This window comes from Dermacentor variabilis, chromosome 3 (genome assembly GCF_050947875.1).
Source record: "Dermacentor variabilis isolate Ectoservices chromosome 3, ASM5094787v1, whole genome shotgun sequence".
Lineage (NCBI taxonomy): Eukaryota > Metazoa > Arthropoda > Arachnida > Ixodida > Ixodidae > Dermacentor > Dermacentor variabilis.
In genome coordinates, this window is record NC_134570.1 from 76024868 (window position 1) to 76052380 (window position 27513).

The 27513-nt window shown below is 47.1% G+C and overlaps 1 protein-coding gene across 5 annotated transcripts in view; it reads right to left on the reverse strand.

Moving 5' to 3' along the window:
- Window positions 1–27513, reverse strand: part of Nos (Nitric oxide synthase) — a 444263-nt gene that overhangs the window by 103800 nt on the left and 312950 nt on the right. For all 5 annotated transcript variants that reach the window (XM_075685663.1, XM_075685666.1, XM_075685667.1 and 2 more), the window contains one exon: window positions 4530–4623. In XM_075685663.1, the coding sequence (XP_075541778.1) occupies window positions 4530–4623 (94 nt within the window). The remainder of the gene's footprint in view (window positions 1–4529; window positions 4624–27513) is intronic.

Consider the following 27513-nt stretch of genomic DNA (forward strand, 5'->3'; position numbering starts at 1 on the left):
GGACTTTCCCCGCTCGGACTGCGGCCCCGTGTCTGCCTCTTGGCTCCATAGGAAAGCATTCGTCTGTACCCTAGGCTGCGCATACGCCAATTAGCCTCTTTGCAGCAAACTTTGCCGAGGTAAAGCGCCGGCTGTGAGAACAACACGTATTCAATGTCTTCAGCCAGCTCGCACTCACGACACGCCGACGATAAACTGAGTATTAAGCGCGCTGCATGCCATGCGCGGGTTTCAACTGTTCTTTTTTTTTCTGAGCCAGCCATGCCACTAGTCTCATCGTTTTAGTCTATACCTTGTCCAAATTGTAATTAGAAATTAAAGGCTATTAAAAAAAAAAGAAATCAGTCAGTGTAAACCTGAGCTCGTGGTTGATTTTCTAACATATGCAGGAAAGAGACGACGAAGTTTTTGAAAGTTAGACGTGTTTATTTAACGTTTCCGGCCGGCGGTCAAGCTCGAATTTGATAGCTGCCGCCTGTACTTCTCCGAGTACCTTAGAGGATGCATCTCAATGCTCTGGGCCGCGAAACAGCAGTAGGTTACATACAAAGGCGACTACCGCCTACCGACTGTAAGACTTTGTCCCTGACATGAATTTAAGACAACCTGGGAGAAGAATAACTTCGGGATCTGAGGGACTTGATTTTTTTTGTTAGCTGCAATTAAACACCGAATTTTCAGGCACAAAAATGTCACTTTGAGGCTCCTAGACAGTCACCTAATGCCCCCTTTTATTTATCATTTATTAGGCACGATTTCGGGGTAGAAGTAGGCACCTCGAAGTGTTCGCAAGCTACGGCCTCGTTGTTTGTTTGTTTCTTTAGTTGTTTGTTTGTGTGTGTTTGAACTGAATATGTGTTGTCAGTTTTGATGACAATAAACTGACGTGTCCCTCGCTTGTGGGGTCTGAAGCGCTGCAACCATATTAGCGCGGCAGCGTTAAGGAGTTCGTGTCGCAGAAAAAATTGGAGGACGCTTAAACTTCGCCTTCAAGAGTGGAACGCGATAGCGTTATCGCACCCCCTTCGCACCACCCACTCATTCGCTCGGCATGCTGTTGAGTCACACAAAGACGAAACGTGCGCCTGAGCAAGCGGAACGAACCGAAGAACTCGGTGTCTCGGAGACAGAAACGATCTACGCAAGCCAAACGTCGTGATCGGCACGGAGAGCCGGGCCGTGACGCGCCATGAAGGCGGACGCGATCATGGGGCTGACGCCTCGATGCATAAAGTTTCTAAATAAATACCCTAGAGGGAAATGTGGCGCTAGTGTCTACGGGGGCTCTCATGAGCGTTGCCTCAACCTGCATGGGAATGATGGGAAGTACAGGCTTCTGATTGACTTCGATCTTTAGACTAGCGGCGTTTGGTTGCGGTGCAGTAAACGAAGCTATACTCAAATATTATAGCGTAAAATCTAATTTTATTTATGCAGTATGTTATACAATGTACAACACGCTACATAAACTTTGTATGACTTTGAGATGGAAGCATGGTTTACTACGGTTTATCACCAGGGCACACCAGGGCATGCATTCTTGTGCGCTTCTGTTCCCGATTTGACGCCAGAGAACAATTATTTATTTATTTTTGCAACAGCAATAACAACTGTGCATGTACTTATATAAATATACTCATCAAATATTTATGGAAATAAAAAGTTTGTATTGTGAGAAAGTGTTGCGCCCTTGAGCGGAATGCTACAAGTGTCATCTGCTACGACGCCTGCTCGCTGCAAACGCGAGACTTTTCTCGCAGACTAAAAGTACTTGCGAACTCTCTCGCTCTTTCGAAAGGCTGCGTCGGCTGTCATGATCGCTGAACCTCTTCAAGTGCTTTTAAGCACATCTGCTGCAGTGCTAGCTAGGACGCTAGCGGCCTCCTACGACTATGCTTCATCATATCTTATATTGACGTACCGCTTCCGAAGCGTTAAGACGTGGCTTTGCACGTACCAATTTTGCGACACTAGACTACAGCCAGGAAGCAACAACCTTTCCTACCACAAGTAAGTTTGTGTTCTCAAAGTCCTAAAACACGCATTTCAATGAGCACATAAACGAGCAATGCATAATGAAGCCCTCAATAAAATTTGATTGTCAAGCCACTAGAAGTACAACTGTCTTGTGTCAGTAGTGCCTTCTTTTTCCTATTCTGAAGTTTCATAAAGCACGTAACTCTACAGCGCCAACCTAACAGACTTAACAACCCAAGGTCCAAACGCTCAAAACATGTTCTTTCAACTTTTACGATGCCGTCGCTCTCTCGTTAGGGCTTCGACACCACACCGCCACACAAACATCGTCCCAGTCGCTGGCCCAGCGCGCTATCGCCACTTCGAGCAACATAACAAAGGCAGAGAGCTTTGCGTTGCACTGTCCCACTGCAGGTTATAGCAATTGCGCTGGGAGCGAAACCAGAACTGCCAAAAAATACTCGTAGACTTGTTCGCCAGTCAACAGAATGCCAATCCGAAGCTTGTACTTCCCATCATTCCTATGATGGTTGAACGATCCCAGCGCCAGATTTACCTCTAGGTATACTAATATGAAACTCTATGCCTCGATGGGATCGTCCTCTATCCCGCTTGGGAGCACCACGCAGACGCATGACTCCTCGCCAGCAGCACGGCACACATCGCAAGGGACGCTTTCCCACCAGACGCGCTACGGTGCAGCGATCACGTCAGAGGCGTCCCGCATCGGACGCTGCACCTAGGAGTCGCGCTGTGAGCGGAAAGAGGAGCCGCGTCACCTAAACACTAGAATTCGAGTGACGCACGCTGGAAGTTCGAAGGGGAGAGAGCGAGAAAACTTATTAAACGCAAGGGTATTGGGGCATCCTCGCACCGGTCCCCGCACGGTCCCCGCACGGTCCCCGCTCGAACGAGACGAAGGGGAGAAGCGGGAGAGTGGCGCGCCGCCAGTCGGGGCATCGCCGTACATTGCGAGGAGGGGGTCTTCAGCGTTTGCCGCAATATGGCTCTGCGTGCGCTCCAAGCACAGTAGAAATCTTGCGGAAACGTACTTCGCTACGCGTTTAACTGCGACTTCTGTAATTTACATGCTCATAATTACCGATATGCACCGCAGTATAACTGTCTACGGCACGTTTCTAAGGCAACACCGCATTCACTAGAGGCGCTTTTGTCCCGCTTTGAAGCATCGAACTCATGGCTGAGACGGAGACGCTACCACTCAGTCATGAGTTCGACGCTTCAAAGCGGGACACGAATCAGAAAGTCTATGCCCCTATTTTTTTTAGCCTAATTACGGCGTTAAATGCAAAATTAACATATCCATTCCCAGCGGTAGACCTTCCTTGGACCGGCCCGGCCTTATCTGGAGGTAGCTCTGTGGCACGGCGCTGCTAACGGTTGTTGAAGACGGCGGTTGTGCTTCACACGTCCACGATGTACGAGTAACCAAGTGTGACTCGTTTTCTATGGAGCAAGGGACGAACGCCCATCGAAATCCATAGGGAAATGCAGTCCACGTATGGGCAAAGGTGTCTCGCTTTGAGAAGTGTGAGGTGGTGGTGCTGTGAGTTCGCAAAAGGCCGTGAATACTTGCATGACAATGAGCATTCGGAGAGGCCGCGTCCATCGCTGACTGAGGACAGCATGGCACAGGGGCATCTCAAATTTAGTGCTGCGATGGTACAAATGTCTGAACCGGTGTGGGGACTGTGTTTAAAAATATAGTAAGGCACGTAGAATAGTACGCCCATATTTGTAGTTACCTGTATGTACCTTACTTTGGCTAATAAAAAATAGGGGCAAGAACTTTCTGCTACGACTTCGTATGTTTGATTCCAAATGGAGAAATAATAAGAAAAAATCTAAGGTAAATAGAAAAAAAAAATGCAATTTGCTCCAGGTGGGAGCCGAATCGACATCTTCCACATTACGCGCAGTGTCATTTCAGTGTTCCAGTTAAACATAAAAGATAATTTCTCCCATACTTTCTCTACCTTCCTTACATATGTTTTCTTTACGTGGTTGGCAGCTGAAAATAATCTGCTATTTATTCCTAATTTTGCGGTTTTCATATCGTGGTTCATTTTTCTGAAAGTCTCTAGCGCAAGTAATATTCTGGGTCTTCCTTAGCTGATTTTTTAAAATATTGTAAACCTATTAAAGTTTGCAACCGTTCTGCCGGAGTAAACATTCTCTCGCTTTATAAATTACCTAAAATACTGCGTATAGTATACGCTTTCGAATATAACAAACACAAGTGGCTTTATTTTCTTCAATATAAAGAATAAAAAGTAAGTCGAGCACTCATAGCAAAAAAAAAAATTTCATCATACTACAGGAAAAAAAAATGAAAGCAACAAGTTTGCTTCCCCGAGCTCTGATACCTGATTATGATGAGACAAGCAAATTTGACGCGCCTATAAGCGACACGAAAACGTCGTAGTATATGCGTAATTTTGCGGTATTTCATTTTCTTTTTTTTCCAAGATGTTCATGGCCGAAGGCAATGCACGAGAAGCAGAGGAGTCGGGCACGAATAGCAGACTCACGTTCCTCGCTATTTTGTGCAGGGAGTCGACGAGCATCTTGCCGGTCTCGACGTTGCGGACGATGAGCGGCCTCTTCGCCGAGTTGTCGCCATCGCTGCAGCGCCGAACATGCGGGGGGAGAGAGAGAGAGAATGAGGTGAGTAAACGTTGAACACAGAACCTGCATGCGTACACGAATGTATATTTATTTATTTATTTATTTATTTATTTATTTATTTATGTTAAATGATGGCTACAAGTACATTAGGTATCCGATTTCTTCACAACTCTAAATTGCTAAACGAATGAAGAGTGATGATTGGTGAACTGAAACAGTTGAACTATTTAGCAGTTTGCAGCGATACAGAGGGCTGTCAGCTGAAATAAATAAATAAATAAATAAATAAATAAATAAATAAATAAATAAATAAATAAATAAATAAATAAAATCACAAATGTATGTTACATATCGTATTCCCGATAGTTTGATGTGTGGACTATACAAAACCGACTTCTCGTCTTCACAAACACTTCCCCAGATAGTCACTTTGAAGAACTGCATAAAGTAGAACGCACGGTACATCTAATTTAAGTTACAAAACCACGCAATATTCAGCATAAACGCTCATAATGATATCAAACGGATTCGCGATGGGTCTCGCTATTGAACTCTCGCCTGTCACAGAAAAAAAGAATAACGATAGCGGAAACATTTATTTACTTTTTATTATTATATTTCTGCGGCGCCCATTCAAACCGCCACAGCAGACGCGAAGCAGCCACAGAGCTGGGAGACAGCCAGCTGCTGTCGAGACGGAACTGTGAATGCATAAAAACGCACACCATCGCGATGCAGCAAGTCTTCTCTCCATGGTAGAAACATTTTTGCCACTTGTGCGGTGGTCGTCCCGCCGATCATATATAGTTAAGTGTTTCACACGTCTTCTTTAACACGCTTTGTGGTGTGGTATTTTAGACAGTTCAAGGACGGTTATATACAGATGAGATTGGACGTTGCTTCAAAGTGAAGACATGCACGCCACGCGGCCACGAATACGCTGTCAGGAGAGCGAACTTATTCTCGTCTACTTTCTGTTCAGTTTTAATGTGCACGTCTATCTCAACTATAGCTCACATTCGGTAACATTCCCTGCGCAGCACGCAACCACGCACGCACCATTAATCTCTTGGCGCTCTTACGAGCCTTCATCGTGACGTGCATTCTGTAGCCACTGTTTACACGAGCTGAAGATACCATAAGTAACTATCCTAACGACGGTGTGGCGGTGCATATAGAGGAGAGACGAGCAGCCAATATGAAAGCGGCAAAACAAAAGCACGCAGCGGATTTCACGCACCGATAACGTTTATTTTTAGCCGCCGCGACGCTCGTATCTTGCCGCAGTGACGGCGAGGCCTGACTTGCGTCAAGTGCGTCTTCGCAGAGAGCATGACTGGCAGCGGCGGTGGCGCGGCCAAAAGAAGCGGAACAGTTCCAGGCGGCCCTAAGTTTCTTGGGCGGACCAAATCTATATACTCGCGATAACGACGCGAGCAGCCATTCGAGAAATCTTTGTTCGCCTCTTCGCCGTCCAGCGCGCGCTGGAGAGCCGACGTCGATCGGGCGATCCGGAAGCGATGGTCGTATATCATGTGCCGTTACCGGCGCTACTAAATGCAGAAGAATCAGTCGCGAACGCGTCTGCCTCGAAACGAGACGCTCGCTCATTCTGAGGGGCGCTGAACGCACTTCGGCAAGAGTTGTAGGCAGACAGCGGGGAAAGAAAAGAAAAGCGACGAGAAAGAATCAAAACGGGAGGGAACGGAGAAATATAGAAAGCCTGATATAACGTAAGCTGACTTGTGGAGGGCTTCTCGGCGGAAGGATTTGTAGACGACAACGGCGGGCGCCGGGAATTTTCTTGTTTGGCGCTGTTCAGGGAAAGCGTGTTTCCACATACGTCTACAGATGGCAATACAATATGGGCACTATAGAGACACTGTACATTTACTTGAATCTGAGACGCTACCTTTTCTTGTCCTTGAAGTACGAAACGTTAACCGTTGAGAAAGAGAGGGCGATAAAATAGACACAGATGATCCGTAGACAAAGAGGAAAAGTACACGTCGATGAGTATCATTTACAGCCCCTTCTGAAATTCGCTAGGCACAGAAAAAAAAAAAGAATCGCAGTACCGCCCAAAAGGCGAAGCACCGATTGCGATAGCAAATGAGTAGATAGCTGTACGAAGTAAGGACAGCAGCATTATTGTCCTTATAAATTTGTAAACATTCGCTTACTAACTAAATTAACAATGATAGAATATGTAAGCGTGACTCAACGACGACGTAGAAATAAACAGACACACAGAGACAGCGCTGTTCTTGTGTGTCTGGTTCTTTCTACGTACTTGTTCAGTGGCCCTTACACATTCTATTATATATACAAACCAACTAGCCCGCCAACGTATTTTAACTAAATTAACCAGCATGGTGTCAAACGCGCACAGACAAAAATGAACGCATCTCGCTCGATAAGTGCGGAAACTCACCATAAAAATTCTGGAATGAGTAATCGCGGCAGCAGCTTGCGAATTGACCTTCACGCATATCTCGCTTCAACGCGAACGAAAAGTCGAAAGCACAGCGCATACAGAGCTACCGGCACTACGCGCGCTCTGCAAACATCGCAGGTCGCTTTCAAGATGAGGCCCGTGCGGGCACGCACTTTAGCCACGTCGCAGATCGCTTTCAAGACACACGAGCCCCGGCAACGCGTCCCTACGGCGTCCGCCAAAGGCGTCAACTACGGCGTCCGCTATTCGCGTGGCCAACGCCGTAGTAGACGCCACGGTTGTCTCCACTCTGTACGGAGCGCCGGGCGTGGAGCACATCGAGGCACCCAAGCAGCCGCCGGAGGAGAACGTTCCTCCTCCCTCGCCTGATCACTCCCCCCCCTCCTACCGACGCCACGCGCGCGGCAGGATAGAGCACGCATTCGGACCGCGTTCCTCGCTCGCGCACGCGAGATTGAACCGCGTTCGCCGGCTCACCCTCCCGCTTTAACTCATACGGAACCTCACGGCGACGGCGATGCCAGAAATGCGCCTGCAGTGTCCATATAATCGCTATCCCAATAAAACATGCGCAGCTTTCACTAGTGGTGCTAGGTTGGTGTCAACAGCGGAGCTTGTGATCACCTAGCATTTACATGGCTTGCCTAAGTTGTTTGTAGGTTTTGCGAGGTTATGCTAGGTTTTGCTAAGTTGTTGGTAGGCTTGGCGAAGTTATCTTAGGTTTTGCTAAGTTGGCTCGGCGGGTTTGACGCTGCAAGTTTTTGAGCACTCGCAGGCCGGGATTGCTTTCTCGGCGACGTCGAGCGTTCAGGCGCCGACTCTCGCGTTCCGTGGACTCGGGATCCTCGACTCGGCGTTGCCTCTCCTCAGCCGCAGCTTCGGCGCGGTGTTCCAGATAAGCTCGGCGGCGACGCATCGCTTCTCGCTCGGCAGTGTGGCGCTCTTCCTGGTAAGCCGCTTCTTCTTCGGGCGTCCGGAGTTTCTTCAGTCGGGTGCGAGGATGTTACGTGGCTCGCTGCTCTCGCAGGTGGTTGCTCGGCAACGCGAGGCGGTGCACAGCTGGGCTATGATTTCTGGTAACGCTCCACGACGGAACTAAAAGCTTAAACAGCTCCGCTGTTTAAAAAAATCTGCGACATCAATCATTGTTCCTTACAACCTTTTCTGAAAATTTTAAAGCTCATTTAAAGAGGTTACGTAAGACGATGCGCGGAAGGAACGCTTCGATCTGCCATGCCAGTGACTGCGCGTAAGTTTGTATATACCGCATCCTTCGAAATCTGGTCTCAGGCTGGAATGCCTGAATTTCTAAACTAAGTTTCGCAGTACTTATATGAATGAAGAAATCGGCATCGCACTGATTCCGATGACAATGCAGGCGATGAGGTTTGCAGTGTATTTCGCATGGAGTGAGGCAACGCCAAGAGCGTCATATCGCGTTGAGACCGAAACTGCAATCGTCGCAATTATTTCGCTATGGTCTAGCACATGAGCATTAGTTTATTATTATTATTATTATGACTATTATTATTATTATTATTATTATTATTATTATTAGTAGTAGTAGTAGTAGTAGTAGTAGTATTTGCACTGTGATTGAGAACGACAATGTACCAATAAGTCATTTTTCTCCCGCTTTTGCTGATGACATACCGCATCAATTTCTGAAAGCTTTATTAAAATGTCACAACTTCAGTCCGAACTCGCAAGTGTGCAATAAGCGTTTAACGATCTCTGGTATATTGAAAAGAAGCAAGACATGCCACAAATTTTCCGAGCCTGGCAATTTACTGCGCCCCAGTCCCTGCATATACGTTTCTAATCTCGCGTCTATACTTTTGCTTTCGGGTTATTAGAAGGAGCGGCTCAACACGACGAGCGACTGTATTGATTTTCACCATCCCCGATTGCCCTCTTTTGCGCTAGAAAAATGAAAATGAAAATAACAGTAAGCCGACACCGTTTAATTTTCATCACTCGGTTACTGCAGTTCACAACCGTGTCCAGACAAGCCGTTCAGTAGGTTCAGACGAAAATTTTGCAATCAGATTGCGCAGGATTTCTTACCATGACCGGGTAAGAGACCGTAATCATTGACATTAGTGAGTAAGAAAGAAAGTATTCCAGAATGAGCATTGCGAAACAATTAGCGTCCAATCTAGATAAAATATTTTACAAGAACAAAAACGAAGGAACAAAGACACGCACACAAGAAAATCGATTAGACTTGAGAAAGACCCGTAAACCTCGTGAACTTTGGTGTTTGCATACTACAGGTATTACTGCCGCCAGCGTCATAACCTAAATGGCGTGATTGAATGTTGGCACGCGTACGTTGTTTATATTTTTGCCCGGGGACTGTTCTTCGCTGCTACGATCACTGTTACAATGTTATCGCCCGGCGCAGGACGAGACGACATGCATGAGAATTTTTCCAAAGTTTGTTGCCAGTTGTGTAGCGAAAGAATATTTGGATGACGCTTATGTTTCTCCTTTAAGAGTGGACTCGATAGATTCAAAGATCCTTGAGTTCTTTTCACGCTTCCCGGCAATTGCAGCTTATGTAACCGTAATGTCCGTCATGCAATATCTGTCATGCAAGTATCCGTAGAAAAGTGCATAATTTGCGAAGACATTTAGTCATAATAATTGTGTAGATTTAGAATATTCGTAGCTTCATAAGCGATAAGGAACCATTGAAACGAAAAAATAAATAAAATAAAATTGATCAGAGAGAAAACAGTTCTCGTCAGGCCGCGTTGAAGGTTTACCTTTCCGCATTACGGCCATGTGTGCAGAGAAGCCTGCTATAGGACTGCTGAGTATAAAAAGAATAGCTGATTGGTACATGTAATAATAATAATAATAATAATAATAATAATAATAATAATAATAATAATAATAATAATAATAATAATAATAATAATAATAATAATAAATTATTGGTGGCGTTAAAAACTGGTGACGTCGCCGCCGCGTCAAGGTCGTAACAAAAAAAGGAAAAAGAAAACAGAAAATAAAGAGTAAAAAAATAACAGCTGTACTGAAATCGGTTGCGACGGCGTTTAGGTTCAGTTGAATCGATTGCCTTGAAGGGGACGTGAAGCCTTCTCATAGCTCATCTCCACGCCGTTCAGTACACAGATTTTTCATTTCTTTGGCACTTGAAAAGCGATTGGTAAGCATGCATAAGCTAGTAAAGCCACGCAAGCATTAGCGAAGTAACATTGAAGCTAAATAATGCTTACGTGTTAGTAGACAATTCTCAGAATTTCTGTAGAATTTTTCGTTTCCTCTTTTTCACACACTTCAGTGTTATGGATTCCTTTCTCGCTAGGCCAGAATCTGATCCGGCTAACCTGGCCGTTATTAGCTTGCCTTATTTTCTACCTACACCACTCTCCATGCATTGCATTTGATTCGAGGTTGTACGCCCTCGATGGACTGCGGCGGGTTTATTGGCATCGATGAATTATTCTTTATCGAAGCGCCTCCTCGCAAACCCGCAATTTCTTTTAACGTTAAGAGTCGAAGCTCATTTCAAGAGTATTTGTGTGACTGCATGCCTTAGTCAGGACAGGAATGGTGTAATATATATTTCGGAGAGGGGATAGTTTCCTCAAGATGCGTTCCCGCTTATCCGCTTATAGCCGTAAAGCTTTTACCTGCAGCGATGCCACGCCGTAGCGTTCATTACAGGCTGTTGGAGGCGTCGCCTGAGACGGACATAATACAACACGCCACTGCGCCATACGTTTCGCCGTGTTGATGAATACCTCGTAGGAAGTGAGCGAGCGAAGCGACAGCTCTGTCAACATCAGCCGTCATTCCCCGTCGAGCGCATCCACAGCGGAGCGCGTTCTCAACAGAGAATGCAGTTATCTCGCGCGAAAGAAACTTCGTGCACATATGCGCGGACACAGGGAGGATGAGGCAGAGCTCAAAAGCACGCGAACAGGGAAGCGCGTTACAAAGCCATTAGCGATGAAGTCGTTTAGACACGCGTATACGACACGCGCGCCACCAAACGGGCATTCGGGCATGCAGGGATTTCGGGATGCGACACGTGAAGATGGAAAGTAAGGCTGTCTCGGGTTCGGAGCGGTGCAGGGAAGTCGTGGTCGCGAGGAGGGGTAGAAGGGAAGGAAAACGGGCGGGAGGGTGGCGGTGCTCTGCGTAAGCTGCCTCCGCTGACGTCGCGCTGCGCGGCTTCTTCGGCGGCCTGAAATCCTGCACCGCCGCCGCTTCGTGTGCCGCCACGGCCGCGTGACGTCGGCGCCGATAGAGGCGGTGCTGGCCGGGGTGCGAGTCTCGAGCGGCGTGTAATGGAGTCGCGACCAGATTCCCCCGCTGTCAAGGCCGCCGCGAAAACCACACAGGGGTAATTACGCGGCACCGCCATCCATTCATCTTGGATCAGCGCGTGTGACATCGCGAATGCGGTGCCGCGTACGCCTCGCGGCTTTTCTCTGTATACTTCGCGGTCTGGTATTATTAGTCTGTTTTTTTTTCTCCTTTATCCTATTTTAGCATGAGCGAACCCCCGTCTTTTTTTCGTCGGAGAGTGCATGTACGCCCTAGTGCTGCGAACTCTAGTATTCCAGAAAGGTGAAATCCTGCATTGATGCTCGGTGTTTTTGTTTCCCCGCTATACCTCCGTACCACACCTCTCGTTGCCGGACTTTCCGTTGTTCCTGACCTGAGATACGCGCGACCGCGGCAATGCGGCAATGCGAAACGGCAAAGAAGCAAGGTCTGCGTTGTGTGTTTACGCACTCAATGAGTCAACGTTGTGACGTCGACTAATGGGCCATGCATACAGCCAGAGCTGGCTTGAAAGGGGGCCGAGTTGCATTCGGTGCGGTAGCTGATGTGCTTTGGCCGACAGTTCCCGGAGCAAGAAGACCGTGTTTGCGCGTACCAGACGAGTGTACACCCGGTATGCAGCGTGGTAGATTAACCCTAAACAGCAATCGTGCCAAATTATACAACTCAGCTGAATCTGTTCATAAGACCAGCCACGCTCATGAATGAATTAAAGCTACGAGTACGTGACCATTCCGGAGAGACTACCGAAGTAATTATTGCTCTATTCTGTTACAACTGAATCGGTGGAGCGAGTAACGGTTTGCCCTTGTGTGGTGTGAAGGTCTGTTAAAGTAGCGGCGAGGACGCTGGCACTGCCCTGTACGCCTGTCCATGCGTGGGAACGTCACGTCTCCCTACCAATCATTACGAGTAACCGGGATAACAAGCAATATAGGCGTGCGTGCGTGCGGACATACATACATACATACATACATACATACATACATACATACATACATACATACATACATACATACATACATACATACATACATACATACATACATACATACATACATACATACATACATACATACATACATACATACATACATACATACATACATACATACATACATACATACACACATACATACATACATACATACATACATACATACATACATACATACATACATACATACATACATACATACATACATACATACATACATACATACATACATACATACATACATACATACATACATACATACAGAGAGTTCACATAAGGCAACAATGAGTGGGCACGGTTCGTGCAGTCTAGTATGTGGCGTTATAGCAGAGAAAGCATGGTGAATCAGTTGTGTTCCTCTCCGGGCGAATTGTAGGCGGATGGCATTACAAAGATGTAGCACGCACTTCTGAATGCATAATAATAGTCTTGTGAGTATATACTCCTGGAAACGCAGGAGTGGCTACTGAGTCGGGCACAGTTACTTCTGCTTTATCGAGAAAAATATATCACAGCTCGTAAAGCAACCTGCGACGTTTGCGGTGTTACAACGTATTGGTGTTCGAAACATTACACTACAGCGGACTTCTTTTTGGGCGCTCAATAAATTGTCGAGGCGACTGCGATCTCTACTGCTGAAGTTACGCGTCGGGTGAATAAGTGTCGCAAATCGGCTTCACCCACGAGGACCTGCGGCGAGCCCTTCGTGCCTTTCTTGCGAGCACTTCAGCTAAACGCTTGAACGCTTGCTGTTAGTATCTCCAACATTCAACAGTTGTCGCGACGTGCTGCCGTGCAAGTTCCGACAACTTAATCTTGCTCGAACTGCGCTTAACGACATCTTGTTTCCAAATAGTCGATCATGCTTCAACTGGATATTGAGGATGACAAAGCTGTGCTTGAATTCTTGAGAACCACGGATGGTGGAATTCTTGAGAACTCCCGTCTATGCTGCGCGTGCTCTGCGTTTGACTGTGTGATGTGTTGCACTGTGCCCTCCTATTTCTGCTTGCTTCATTTATCTTTCTTCGTTATCCGTTTCCCCCCCTTTTGAATTGGATGGGCGTGGTGTACGTCACTTTTAGCATACAACTGCTTTACGTGAATAATAAAAATAATAATATAGGTCTTCAAGACACATTACTCGTTGAAGGCGCGGGAATTGATGGTCTCCAGATGTTGTCTTATTCTCTTCTTGTTCGGCCTAGTTTGGCGCTGTTGTGAAAAAGACAAATAAAGAGAATGGGTTGCATTGTACAGGAGCACGGTGCTGGTGTAGTGACTCGATGTTCCGACTTCTCTCGCGCATTTCACAAACGGCCGCAAAATCAAAGAGGATTTCGGTCTGAAAATCATAGCACAATTTACGAAGACTCCTCTCGTTCGCCTTATGACCACTCCGTGCTAAAGAAGATAGAAAGAAAAAAGAACATGGCAACAATCGCGACCAAGCACGACCGCCGCGTCTTTGCCACAATTGCCCTTTCAAGTGCTTCCTTTATTGACCCGCTAAATCGATCGCGATCTCTGCTCCCTAACGACCTTACAATAAGTGGATGCGGTGATACATCACGGAAACGAACCTTCTACACGACGAGAAAACAATTTTCTTGGGCAACGGCAGAAAAAAGAAAGGGTTATATGCACAGAAACAAATAAATATAACAGGGAGAGTTTGGGAGCGAGTAATCAGACAGATAGTTGGGGGGGCAAAGGACATAATAAAGGTGAGAGTAAGCAATAAAAGCTTGGAATAGATTGCAGACCTTGCAAACGAAGCAGCCACGTGTATATGCTGACACACACACACACACACACACACACACACACACACACACACACACACACACGCACACGCACACACACACACACACACACACACACACACACACACACACACACACACACACACACTCGCGTCACCATGCAAGCGCAGACAAACACGCAGACACACAGTGAAACCCACAAATACAGGTACATACAAACAACAACCGAAAGAGCGCAGACACAAGAGAGCGCGCTGCAATGCGAGCCTGAAAAAGAGACTCGAAAGCGATCACGCAGGTCAGGGGGGAAGCACGAAAAACGAATGGATCCTTCCGTTCCGCTCTCTTTCTTGAAGCCGCTCCGGAAGGAAGCAGCAGGGAAGAAAGAAGTGCTCTCGCATCGAAACGAGGGCAAGGAACCCGGGCTTCAGCGGGCCCGGCTCTGAAGCCGCGGCTCGTGCATGATTGGCCTCTGTATCGCGCAGCGATGATCGAGGCCCCGTCGCAGCGTGTTTCTCCTGTGATGTACGAAGGGAGCCAGCACTTCCCTACCTGTTCTATTCCTCCCCGTCGGACAAGCGCGCGCCTGTACGGGTATATAGGGCACACAATTGGATTAGCAATTAACCACCAATTTACGCGAGGGGGACGCAGACGGATTGCGGCTGAGGTTTGGAAAACAAGGTCTGTGTTTGTTTTTGCTCGCGCTTGGAAAACGAGTGTAGTGGGTTGTCTCGCGCGCCACTATTTAGTGGTGTGGTATAGGCCGGCTTTTGTCAGAAGTTTCCCGCTAGTGGTCAGCGTACGTGTATTTCGCCAGTTGCAGTGTAACGGTGGACTTTTTTGTTGTTGTCAGTGTTGAAACTTATCCAACAACACGCGTAGTGGCAGTTGACGGCGGTTCACACCAGTTTTCCCGAGTCGAGCTTACGAGACGAATCGGAAAAGTATTTCGGCGCGCGTGACCAAAATCGCCTTCGCTTATCGATACGGTACGACAAGGCCCTCGTCTTCCAATCCATTTCTCTAAGTTCTTTTTTTTTTGTGAGACGTGTTCGAGAAGACACTCGTGCCGGTACGAGGCGCTGGAATTTTTTTAGCGCGTCTACGTTTTTCCCAAATTTTCAAGAACGTCCAGTGTAACGAATACTCAGGCATAATGAATAAGCAAACGAGGTATTTTACGAGAGCCACGTTACAAGCACGTCATTCGTGCACGCAGAAACCGATGACGTACTGCACCGTATATGCAAACGCATCAGGCAGTGCGAGCGCATGACTTCGTTTTTTATGTGACACGTTAATCTGAGATTTCAAGTACGCAATTGCAGATACTGAGTTAAGCGTAAACGTAAATATTGCGAAAACGAAAAAAAATTTCGCTGCCACAAACACGCAAATTACCTATTATTAAAGTTTTTAGTGGGTGCCTTGGTTTCCATTCTCTTTAAGCGTTAACGTGCCTACCAACGTGCATTCCGTCAGAATCTTGCACTGCAGGTTTTTCCATAGGAATGCGGTTCAGTTTCAATTTCATCTTTGTAAAATATTCGAGTAAACTATACTATATACCACCGTATTAAAAAGAAGTGTTGCGAGAAATTGCTAAATCAGAAGAACGCCTTGCAGTCGAACACTCATAAACAAAGGTCTGGTTCACAACAGCATGTTGTGGCCTTGTACGCGTATACATGGTGTCAGCCAGCAGCAACAGTTGCGTTTAGACTTTGACATACGCCCTGAGGAATGCTGCAGCAAACGACGGGAAATATCTTGGCAGGTACAAGCATCATCATCATCAGCATCATCATCATAATCATCATCATCAGCCTGGTTACGCCCACTGCAGGGCAAAGGCCTCTCCCATGCTTCTCCAACAACCCCGGTCATGTACTAATTGTGGCCATGTACTAATTGTGGCCATGGCCACACACGAAATGCTTGGACCTGTACTGTCATGTACTAATTGTGGCCATGTGGTCTCTGCTTTGCAGGGACGACATGGCCACAATTAGTACATGACAGTACAGGTCCAAGCATTTCGCCCTAAAAATGAAGGGAGGCCGTCATTTTGCAAGGGGCACGCTACGACTCATTACACACGGCAGCTAATCGAATCGCGTGATTATCACGAGAATTTTTTTTTCATATGGTATTTGTGACTGTTCTTTCCTCTTTATCCATGGCGATGGAAACGCCTTGTCCGAGTGACGCCAATGGCTTGTCAAAAACGAGAAAAACATGAACGTTAATGTGACGGCTGATTTTTACAGTGCGCTACACGCCTGTGTGCATCTGACATGAATGTTCGTCTTAAGTGGCTTTGTCAACGTGACACTTTTTTTGGCTTAAGTGACGTGCAGCAGTAGCCGCAGCAGCAAAGTGCCATGCTTTTGCATCGTTTCAAACAATGAAACCGGGCAGTTGAGTTCTTCAGGTTCTCTTTCATGTCCCGCAAAAGTTTATTTTGGAAGGTTAGGTTGTATTGCTCTTTCTGTGTTCCTTCTGAACAAGCCACATGTAAAATATTACAGCATCCGTACTCTACTTTAAGCCCTGCGCTTCCTTTAAACACACACACACACACACACACACACACACACACACACACACACACACACACACACACACACACACACACACACACACACACACACACACAAACACAAACACAAACACACACACACACACACACACACACACACACACACACACACACACACACACAAAAAGGTTATAGGATTTGTTGTATGCGTAGTCAGTGACGTGATAGAGTGCAGTAAGGCAAAATCTAGTGCAGGACTGTCGTCATACAATCATGCGCTCGCTAGTAACTCAGTCTTTTCGTTGTTTCTTTTGCAGGTGACTTAACTAGCTGCATCATGCTCACCTAGCAAACTCTCAAAGTATGTTTCCTATATAGCTAAAAGGTTCGAAGCAGTGGACTATTCAATGGTGATATCATCACTTGCGTTTCAAATTTGGTGAGTATCGATAACGTTTACGATCATAGCTCGTTATATCACGACCATGGTTCCTTATCACGACCAGATGCTGCGCTGTCAGGAGTTCCGCATGAAGCACGCCGAGGCTCGGCGGCAGTCATGCCTCATTTTGTGCCTTCACGTTGTCAACGGAATACACCCATCGCTGCAAGTTCCATAGCAGGTTACTATAACTAGCGACGTACAGCTAGAACTGCTAAGTGAATCTTCTTTAGTTATCACACAACACCACACGAGCGTCTTCTGGGACCCGCACCTACCTTACCCGTTTCTTTAAGCAGTGGTTAGCTTTAAGTAGGTAGGTTGTTCAATAAACACTGAGACTGGTGCTCTGAAATCTTTATTCTGAAAATTAATCATCGGTACTTTGATCCCTTACTATATGGTGCCCAAGTCAGTGAAATGCACGCGTTCGAGTCCAGATAACATAAGCGAAGCCATTTTATGACACCTACTTAAATATCACCTTCAATGTACCGCCAACGCCTTCCTACATGCCAAAGCAACCTCCTTTTTTACCGTGAGGTACACAAAGAAGTCGGAGAGTGCCGCATCTAGAATTTAGAATGAATAAAGGAATAATTTTGAAGCTTCGGGGAACGCTAGGACAAACACATTGCTTTGACATGAAGTAATACGTGGAGGCGATTTTTAAGTATATAGGTGTCAAAACATGACTTTGATAAAAATGGTAGGACGTGTGCATTTAACTTACTGGGGAACATATACAAAAGGATAAAAATGCCGACGAATAATTTCCAAGAATAGAGATATTAGAGCATGTCTCCGTCTTTATAGAACAACCCATGAGTTGTTTATTTTACTTTATTTGTTATACTGAATACTTAATTAGTTTTACTAAATCTTGCAACGCTGCATGTCTTCTTAGCCTGCCAGATAGGTCTTCCTTCTCGGCAGAATATGCTCGTTTCTTTTCTGTGCTGTTTGGTTAACACGCTGCGTCGAACCGCTTTCCGTTCACTTCTCGCTAGTTTCGATGAGGCCAAAGCATCGCCACAAATACGTGTTTTCTTCTTCGATATTCTCCTGCCCTTATATCATCGACTACAGAAAAAGATTCCTCTTCTTGCAAACAGAAAGATGCCCACCCATTATCCTTTTCACGTTCCTTTCTCGCCCGTGCACGCTTATTCTTTCCGATTCCATTGAATTTATCACTGTGTATAGTGACTTCCAGCGCGTATATATACCCAAATAGCGTGATACCATTCTCTATATCTGCTCCCCCCCCTCTTCCCCTTCCTTCTTCTAATTTCACTGCCAATTCGCGGCATTACAATTACCTTCCTCGCCACAACCATTGACAGAGTCAGGAAAATCCCTTAATACCCTGTCTTGTCTAGCTACGAGCAGGAGATATGCTCAGGTGACATGTAACGGGATATAACAGTGCCAGTTTAATAGGCTTGAGAGTTCGTAAGCTCCTTATAAGCTCGTACCGCACGAGGGCTCGTGTTGCTGGTAGGCTCACGGTGAGATGCGGGTGCATTAATAAAGAAAAACAACACGAAATTCTTTTTAGCGGGGGCCAATTCACTCCGGATCTTGCGGGCTGTCGACCAGATGCAGCAAGATTATAGTGTCAAAAATTTGGCACATTTCCTTTTTTTTTTCACGACATGTTAAGGGAAAAACAGTTTTAATAACTTTTCTACAAGATGACGTGTAAAGGACGAGTTGCACGTAAGAAAAGTTTTTATTTTTTCATAAATACAGCACTTAGCGAACTGCACGAAATCACGAGAATATAAGTCTCCTAACAAGTATAATTCCCAGCGACGTTGCATAAAAAATGCTAATATTCTCTCATTAGACAGTTGACAGAAGGTGTCCCAGAGCTTCTCATGCAAGCAACTCCATTCGTAAATAGCGTGTGTCCCGGATAACGTTAGCCAAGCTGTCTAAAAAAATTAAAGGCACGGTTCAAGATACGATCAAAGGAACAAAGTTGTTCGGTCGTCAGAGGCCTTACGACTTCACATTGTAGGTCTTCAAATCGTATTTGCACTGTGTTTAAATTTTTTTTTCTTTGAACAGTTGGCTATAACGTCAGCTGGGACATACGATAATGACATACGGACATATACGGTAATGGACTAAAGATGCGACGTTCTTGGTTTCGTTCAGTACAGTGCGACAACGAATACATTACCTGGGAAATTAGGTAAACGCGCAAAATGCAGACAGTGCGAGAATTAAAAGAGATCCTTTGCTACGGCGTGATATACGGCGTTTTCTCGCTCATGCAATGATGGCATGAAAATGCCATCTTTGAGGATGCGACGAAACTACGCAGAACGAATTCTGCACTAATGTCCGTCCTCCCACCTGTTAACGATATGCTTTGCGTGCTTAGACGCTTACACAACAGTCTGTATTGAGAAGCAAAGATCCTGAGACATTTGGCTTACGTATTCAAGCATGCACAAGGCCAAAAAAAAAAAAAAGCAAGACGCTCATGCTCTTGAATGCCATCGGACTATACGAGTACTTGCGAAGGAACATTAGTCTGCGGGTGTTGCGCACACCGGCTCTCATTATACCGTACGTTTTGTTTCACCTCGCTCGCTTGTAGGGTAGTCAACCGGACGCGACGATGGTTGACCTACCAGGCTTTCCTTTTCCCCCTCTCCAAACCATTTTGTTATCGCCGAGCGCGCGAAATAGTGACAATTCCCGTTCAGCAGATTTCGCTATTTATTTCACAAGAGAGCAACTCCGCGTTCATGACCGTATCTAAACAACCTCCTCCTTTCGTATTTGGAACCCACCGGGTCGGCACTGTACCATATCGCACCATACGACACTGTACTGCTTAATGAAGTTAACTGGCTCACTCAATCATACAGCGTCTCTCGTCTACCACGAGTTGTTTACGAACGGGAAACCCGATCGATTGGACAACTGAACATTATTTACTAATTACTTACCACCAAGTTGATTATTTACAAGGTTTCCTGATTTATTAAATAAGATGACTAAATTTATTAAGTTAGTTTACTAATTTTACTAAAGCTACAAGTATGGTGCAAATTAATTAGTTATTTAATAATTTACCAAATAATAAACAATGGCTACATTAATTCCTAATTAAGTAATTCCGCAGCCGTTATATTAGGTGAAGCGCCTTAGAATGACAGAATACAGCGGTGCAAGCACGATATGAAGAGTCACAGGCTTTCTTTTTCCGGTTTGCGGCGGTTCTATAGATTGTAGAAATTGTTATTGTTTCATAGGGCATTGCTCATTGCTGTCAATTGAACATTTCTGCACGAGGTGCATATACTATTGTCATATCCTATTATCGCGTATCATATCAATCAGATAACAGCAGTGGTGGCGCCGGTATATTGTGAGCTTGTTGTCCGCCAGCGCCAATATTTGCATGTTGTTCGACTTGGTCGAAAAAGAAGTAAATATTGTGTTTGAATGGAGGTCACGCGAACACCGATGCCCCGAGGATAACAGTCACAACGACAGCGTAGTGGAACACTGTAATAATAGCTCTGCCCACTTTTGTTTAAATATACCCTCGCGCGATCGTACCCTACAAGCATTTCATTTCCCAGACAAATGTCTCGGTATCGCGCTTATACGACGAGAAGGCTACATGCGCCTGAGGCTAAACCTCTTAGGCTTTCTGACGAGTGATTCTGCGGCGGCTGGCTATCCGCGCATCCTGTTCGACATCGTTTATCCGAAACGCAGGTATCACAGTCCTGCGATGACAACATAAATAAAGCACGCGCACTCGCACGCAAACAACATAAAGTGCACACACACACACACACACACACACACACACACACACACACACACACACACACACACACACACACACACACACACACACACACACACACACACACACACACACACACACAAACACACGCAAGCAAACACAAGCAAACACATCCCCCCCCGACACACACACACGCAAGCACGCACACACATTCCACGGAATCGATAGGGCACATCGCGTTATCCCCCCGTGTTTCGTTTACTCTTCACGGAGAAGAGCTAAGCCGCACGAACAGGCGGCAGCTATGTCAAACACTGAAAAAGAAGCTGCAAACATTTCGATGCGTGGTAATCGATCTCCTTCCACTGTTTAGCTCGCTTCCTGCCCCGAGGCCACCTCGCCGTAGCGCGAACTAATTGCGGCGACTGAGAAACAAAAGGCGGCGCGCGACCCTCGTTGTTTCCCAGACCGTTTCTATCAGGCCGGCCGACACGGGCAACCCGGTCGGTCGGTCGGGCTCACGTGAGCACACCTCGATCGAAGGCGAAACGAGACGCCTGTCGTCGCTGGGTTCCCGCGCCACCACATGTCGGCGACAGGCCACCGGCGGGGTCGCGTCCCCTCTCGCGCATCTTTCTGGAGATTGCGTCGGCGAGAGAGAGAGAGAGAGAAAACAAGTGGCTGAACAAAGGGTGAAACCGTTCAGCGCATCTCGCCTGTGTATAGCCGTAGTAATCGCAGCCACGGTCGCATTGCAATCCACTATGGCGTCACAATAACTATTGATAGCAGCACTGTGCATACCGCTCGAGCTTGGGTGTTTCGGAACAATAGTCTCCCTGTGCTGTGGCGGCCGACGGGGGAGGGGGCTGCAACAGCTACGGAATTAAAAGGCAGTGTCTAAATGTTAGCTCTCTGCAACCAGACAGAGCAAGAAAAGTAAGGAAATAAAGAAGGTTCATGGGTCGCAATCGGTAATTCAAGGATTGCGTGTGCTGCAGTACGGCACAGCTTTTTTTCTGAGATAACGCTCTTCGTATTGGCGGCGAGGAGTTACGGAGTCGCCATCTATCGGAAGCGCTTCGCTGGCGTAGTATGAGGGATCGCGCGGCGCGCTCCTCATAGGTTTTGCTGTCAGCGCTCACTAAAAACACCACACGCGAGCTCTCCCGGATATTTCTGTAAGTACTTTCGGAACGAGAGAAGTTGTTTACTGTCTAAATAATAATCTTGGGCAAACTGAAAGCACACAATCGTTTACAGACGCTATCTCTTTACCGAATACGTACAGTGAACGCCACTGCGCGCGGTCGCCGCGATGGAGTCTCCCGAACCGGCTTCTTGCGTGAAAGGTAGGTAAACGCTGAGAGCAAACTATGTGAAGTATGCTCTTATAGTATTTGTACAACTAAATGGAGCGTAATAGAATGAAGCCTCAATGCAGCGATCGCACAGATTCACAGCGACCGACTGCGCGTCTGCATGCTTGTCCGCACAACTGTTTCGGTTTCGCCGCGTGCGCGTTTTCGCACCGTGCCATGAGCTTTAGGCCGCAGAATGTGAGCATTTGACAGTATACAAGCAACTATTGTTGCGTCGGCGCTATCCGAGCTGTTAAAAAATAATTTCATTGTAGAGACTTCGACGCCTACGGGGACTGTGATGTGCCGTCGCGACGATTCAGACTTTTTTTTCTTCTAAATTATTGGACGTTTCAATATTATTTCTCGAGTTGCGCCGCACTGTATGTTTATCGGTGTTCTCAGCGTGCGATTTCCCGCTGCTTCTTATATGTAATCCAGTGTATTAATTCATAACACAAACATGACCATATGCCATGCTTTTTTTAAATGTGCTTCTTACCGCTGCCTTTCCACTCCACCGAACTTGCCAGTATCTGTAACATCGACAGGTTGATAGACCAAACCGTCATGACATTATAGTCATGCAGCAGACTCGGGCGAGCGTCTCAGTGCGCGTCTTCAGAACATCGCAGACCGGGCGCCGTAGCAGAAATCTTCCTCGCGTCTGTGCTTGCTGCATACCCGAGATCTAGCCAATGACTGTTTGCCGGTTTTATATTTCGTGAGCCAAGCTTCACGCAGCTTCTTGTCCTGCGGCTACGTGTGAATAAGGCTGACACCGGCCTCCGTTATGTGCGTCCGGCCCTGCGGCAGCGAGCAGTAGCCTACCATGTTGCGCGCCTTCAAAGGCAGCCGTTACCTATTCTAGTGCGTCCAAGCGTTGTAAAGGAGACACTCGAAGCGGAAAAATTTCGCCACTAAATGAAGACCGCAGCATACGAGGGAATTCAAACTCGTTTTCAGCTCGTTTCGGCGCTCCCGAAGCAGCCGACGCGGCCGCTATGTCCACGTGATCCCTCCTAGCACGTCACGCCGACGGTGGCGCCAGCTTTTCCAGTGGTGAAGCTCGAGGCCAATAGTGATCGTTGGGAGGTGACCGCTGCAGACACAAGGAAAAGTCGCCGGCATCGGTTACAGTCGACTGAAAAACACCGGAAATAAGAGAATTCACTTCGTGATTTTGCATTGTAAGCATTTATAACGCTGATGGCAGAAGCGATCAAGAGAGAGAAAGGATTAAAAAAAAAGGCAGACAGGTTTATAATGTAAGAACGCTGACGAGCATATTTTTGTCCCACGCGCAACATGCACGCCTATACGTAAGCGTTACGGTAAGTGCTTGATGACTTCGCGAGAAGCAAAAGAAAAGCAGCGTTCAGAAACGTTGCATTGCATTGCATGCAATCGCTTCGCTCCTTGCGAGAGCCCTCATATGGTCGTGTTCAAGAGATACTTCAAGAGGGCGACATGAGTGCACACTATAGGTACGCGCGGATAAATTTTGCTACCTTGTCCCTCTCTCTGTCTTATCTTTCTATTCCCTCTTTCCCGTCCCCCAGAGTAGGGTAGTCAACCAGACGCATTTCTGGTTAACATCCCTGCCCTCTGCCCCTTTTATCCTCCTCCTCCTCCTCCTCCTCTTCGTTCAATTTCAAGCGACTACTGCTCCACTTTGCTCAAAGGGGCGCACGTCACCTGGCGCTTCTCTACAGGCGATAGACCCACGCTCCCCGTAGCGACAACAATACGCAGCGGCGGAGGTCAGCCGAGCACATATTAGACTCCGCAGTGGCTGCGGCGGCGATTATGCGCGCATTATTGGCCCGCTTAGTCGACATACTCGACAAACTGTCGCGTTTGCGAAGCAGAGGCTCGGATGAACACTTATTCACGCAAGCTGCACAATCGACGCGCTTTCGTTGTTGGCGGTATACGTACAGAGAAGCAAAAGAATAGATCAGCAGAACTGCGAAGCAACGAGCACACTTTGTGCGTCTGCCCGCAACAGAAACCTGCGTTCCCCTCAGCAGTGAAAAAACAAACAAACAAACCGAAGAACTGTGATTACGAGAGAAGAAGGTTTTGCACATACAGGCACCATGGCCCTTGTTGCGATTGTTCCTTTTCCTTCCCTGATTCATTCGTTTGCCCCGTTTTTCTATTGGCGGCCCAAGAGTCGCAGGCTCGGAAGGTATACATAACGGCCGCTACACTTTCCGGCGAGCCCAAATAAAGAAGAATGCGACCCCCCTCGTCGTTCCACCCCCGATCTCCCCGCTCTTTCTCGCGCGCCCGAAGCAAACAGAGCGCGTGCCGCGCGCGCGAGTGTGTGGTCTCGCGGAGGGCAAATACATTTCCTCGCGCTTTTGCGACGGCGCAAACGGCGAAACGGTGAACGGTAAACGCTGAGGGACGACGACACTCACTATGCACCGCGGCTCGATCACGCTCGCTCGCCCACGCACACGGCAAACATGGCGCCCGACGCGGAGGAGAGCATGGGGAAAGGAGGAGGCCGTGAAGAGAACGTGCGTGCCGACGCACGCAAATGCGGCGTCCGTGCGGCCGCCCGCCGAGCCCCCGCGCTGTCACATATATAAGACAGCCCGGGTCGAGAGCTTCGCCTCGCGATCAGAAAACCCTCTCCTACTGCCCTTCCTCCCTTCCCGCAACATTCACCGCTGCACCGTATACTATGCGCATGCAGAGCGCGCTATCGCTCGCGTGGTTTCCGCGGTATCGGCCTTATTGACAGTTTCCGAGGTTTCTTATCGGCGACGGCGCGCTCTTCTTCCCCTTCACTCCCTCCCCCCCCCACGCCCTTCCCCGTCACAACTTCCAAGCAGGCTGCAAGAAAGGGCGTCGGGTAACGTTCAATTGCGAGAGGTCGCGATTGAAGCTTATTTACCGCTTCCGCCCCATCTCTCTTTTCGTTATTTCTTCACTGCGTTTTTTTTTTCAAGATCGTTCCGTTACTCCGACGAACGGCAAATACACGCATAATGAAAATACGTAAAACGCGCCGAAGAAGCGCGCAATCGAGCAACACACGGGTGTTGTTTGTAAATCAGTGGGCGTCAAGCGCGGAATGAAACAGCGAAGAAGAAACCACGCCGATCGGACCCCAGAGACTCAAGGGGAAGGGAAGGGATGATTTACAAAAGAAGCAGAAGAAGAAGTGAAAACACTTTCTCTAGCGTGTGAGGCGCGCGACGTGGTGGGACCGTCGCGGCACAGCCAGAGCCACTGTCGGGATGCAAATGTCCGCTCGGTTCGTCGGGCGTCCCGCCGAGGCGCTCCTAGAGCGCGCGGGGGTGTCTTTCGCGATCACCACTCCCCCCCACCCCCCTAGAGCTATCGTTCTTCCCGGCTGCTGATCTCGGTTCTGGCTGTATACAGTACGCACACGTGCAACCTTTCTTGCGAGTTATTTTCACACAGTTCCTTGCTTCTATCTTTTCTTTCTCTCTCTCTCATACGATGGCGCACTCTGTTGGAAGCAGAGGACTGTTTTTCCCCGAGAGCTTCCATGTCCCAACGCAGGCGCTCCCTTTCCCCTATATATCACTTCGCCCCCCCCCCTTTCTCCTTCCCTCATCTCTCTTTCTGAATTGTCAAGTCCCTTCTCCCACATCTCCCAACCATCCCCATCTCCCGGTCTTACTTCCCTTTCCAACGTCGGTGAGTGCGTTTTGGTGCGGCGCATGGATGGCGCGGTTCACACGGGGGGCACACGCATTTCCCCAGGCGTGACAGCACGTTGGGCGCCCAGATGCAAGGTTGGAGACCCGCCGCGCCCGGCGAGATGCATGCAAGATGCGTGGCGGTCACGAACTAAAGCCGGAACTGTCGCGCTTCTGTTTTCATGTTGATTTTCCTTTTTTGTTAAATTATTCGCTTCCCGGCTGGTCTGTTGCAACCGACGAGCTGTGAGGAAGAAAATGGTGCACGTAGAGTAAAACTTTCTTGAAAACTTTGTCAAATTTCCTTTTTTTCTTCTTCTTGGATTTGAAGGTATCTTTCCTCTTGGCTCCACGAGCGAGAAAGAGCCAGAACAAGAGAAATATACCTGCCTTCTTACGTTTGAATGTAGTGCATACCGGCTGATTTCGTTTCTTTTCTTTCTTCATTTCTTCGTGCTATTCATTGGTTTTATAAAGTATTCATTTTTCTTCGCTGCTTTTTCGTCTGTGCGGAAACGAACCCGACAATAAAAGGAAGAAGTGGGTGGAAACACGTTGCGAAATGTCAGCGTTCTTTCTCGAGCCTTCTTTCCTCGATGGTTCTCAAAGACCAGCACAAGAGCAGTACTTGTTCACGGGATTTAAAAGACTATTTCGGGGAAGACTACGCTGACGTGAACAGCGTACTCACCTAATAAGTGTTTAACCAGCGTAGACGAAATCTTTCTGCCCATTTTCAAAATGACGGAAATGAAAGTCTCAATGACATGTGCTTTCTATATCCAAAGACAGCGCTCCGGAAGCCACCGCTCAGACCTTCTGGGTAAAAAAGCAGTTCGGCCAACCGTTGACCGGCGTCAGCTTGGAGCCTTCGACCATGATATATATATATATATATATATATATATATATATATATATATATATATATATATATATATATATATATATATATATATACACGCGCGCGTGTGTGTGTGTCCTATATACAGAGGGAGGAGATGTGGAAGCGAGAAGATTACACGCGTATTAAATTGGATGTCAATTTAGTTGAATTTTTGGGTGCTTGGTTTCTGGATTACCGCAATTTGACTGCCGTTGAAGTAGCACATGTGCAAGTGAGCGCAGCGCCAATATTATTTAGCCTGCGAGATTCTTGTATCGGTAATAGTGCTTCGTCAGCCTGCAGCCTCCTGAATATCTCTAAGCTTTCCAAAAACTAAGTCTATAAATTTAAATGAAATGACGCCTTTTTTTATCGCAAAACACAGCCCCGGGAGCGCATGAAGCCATCGTACAGAGAAGCCAAGGAAGCAGCTTCACTACGCTTCTAGCCACCGCACCTTCACCCGTTTGTTGGCTTCATATGATGGTTAACAGAAGAATATCGACTCTCGATTTTTTTACGCTTCGTCAGGGAAATTTCTGGAAGATCAGAGATAGCTGTGAGACCTAAAGCTCCGTTATACCTCGGATTCTGAAACTCTGAACCCGAGCGTGTAAGTCGGAGCTAGCACGATGATTTT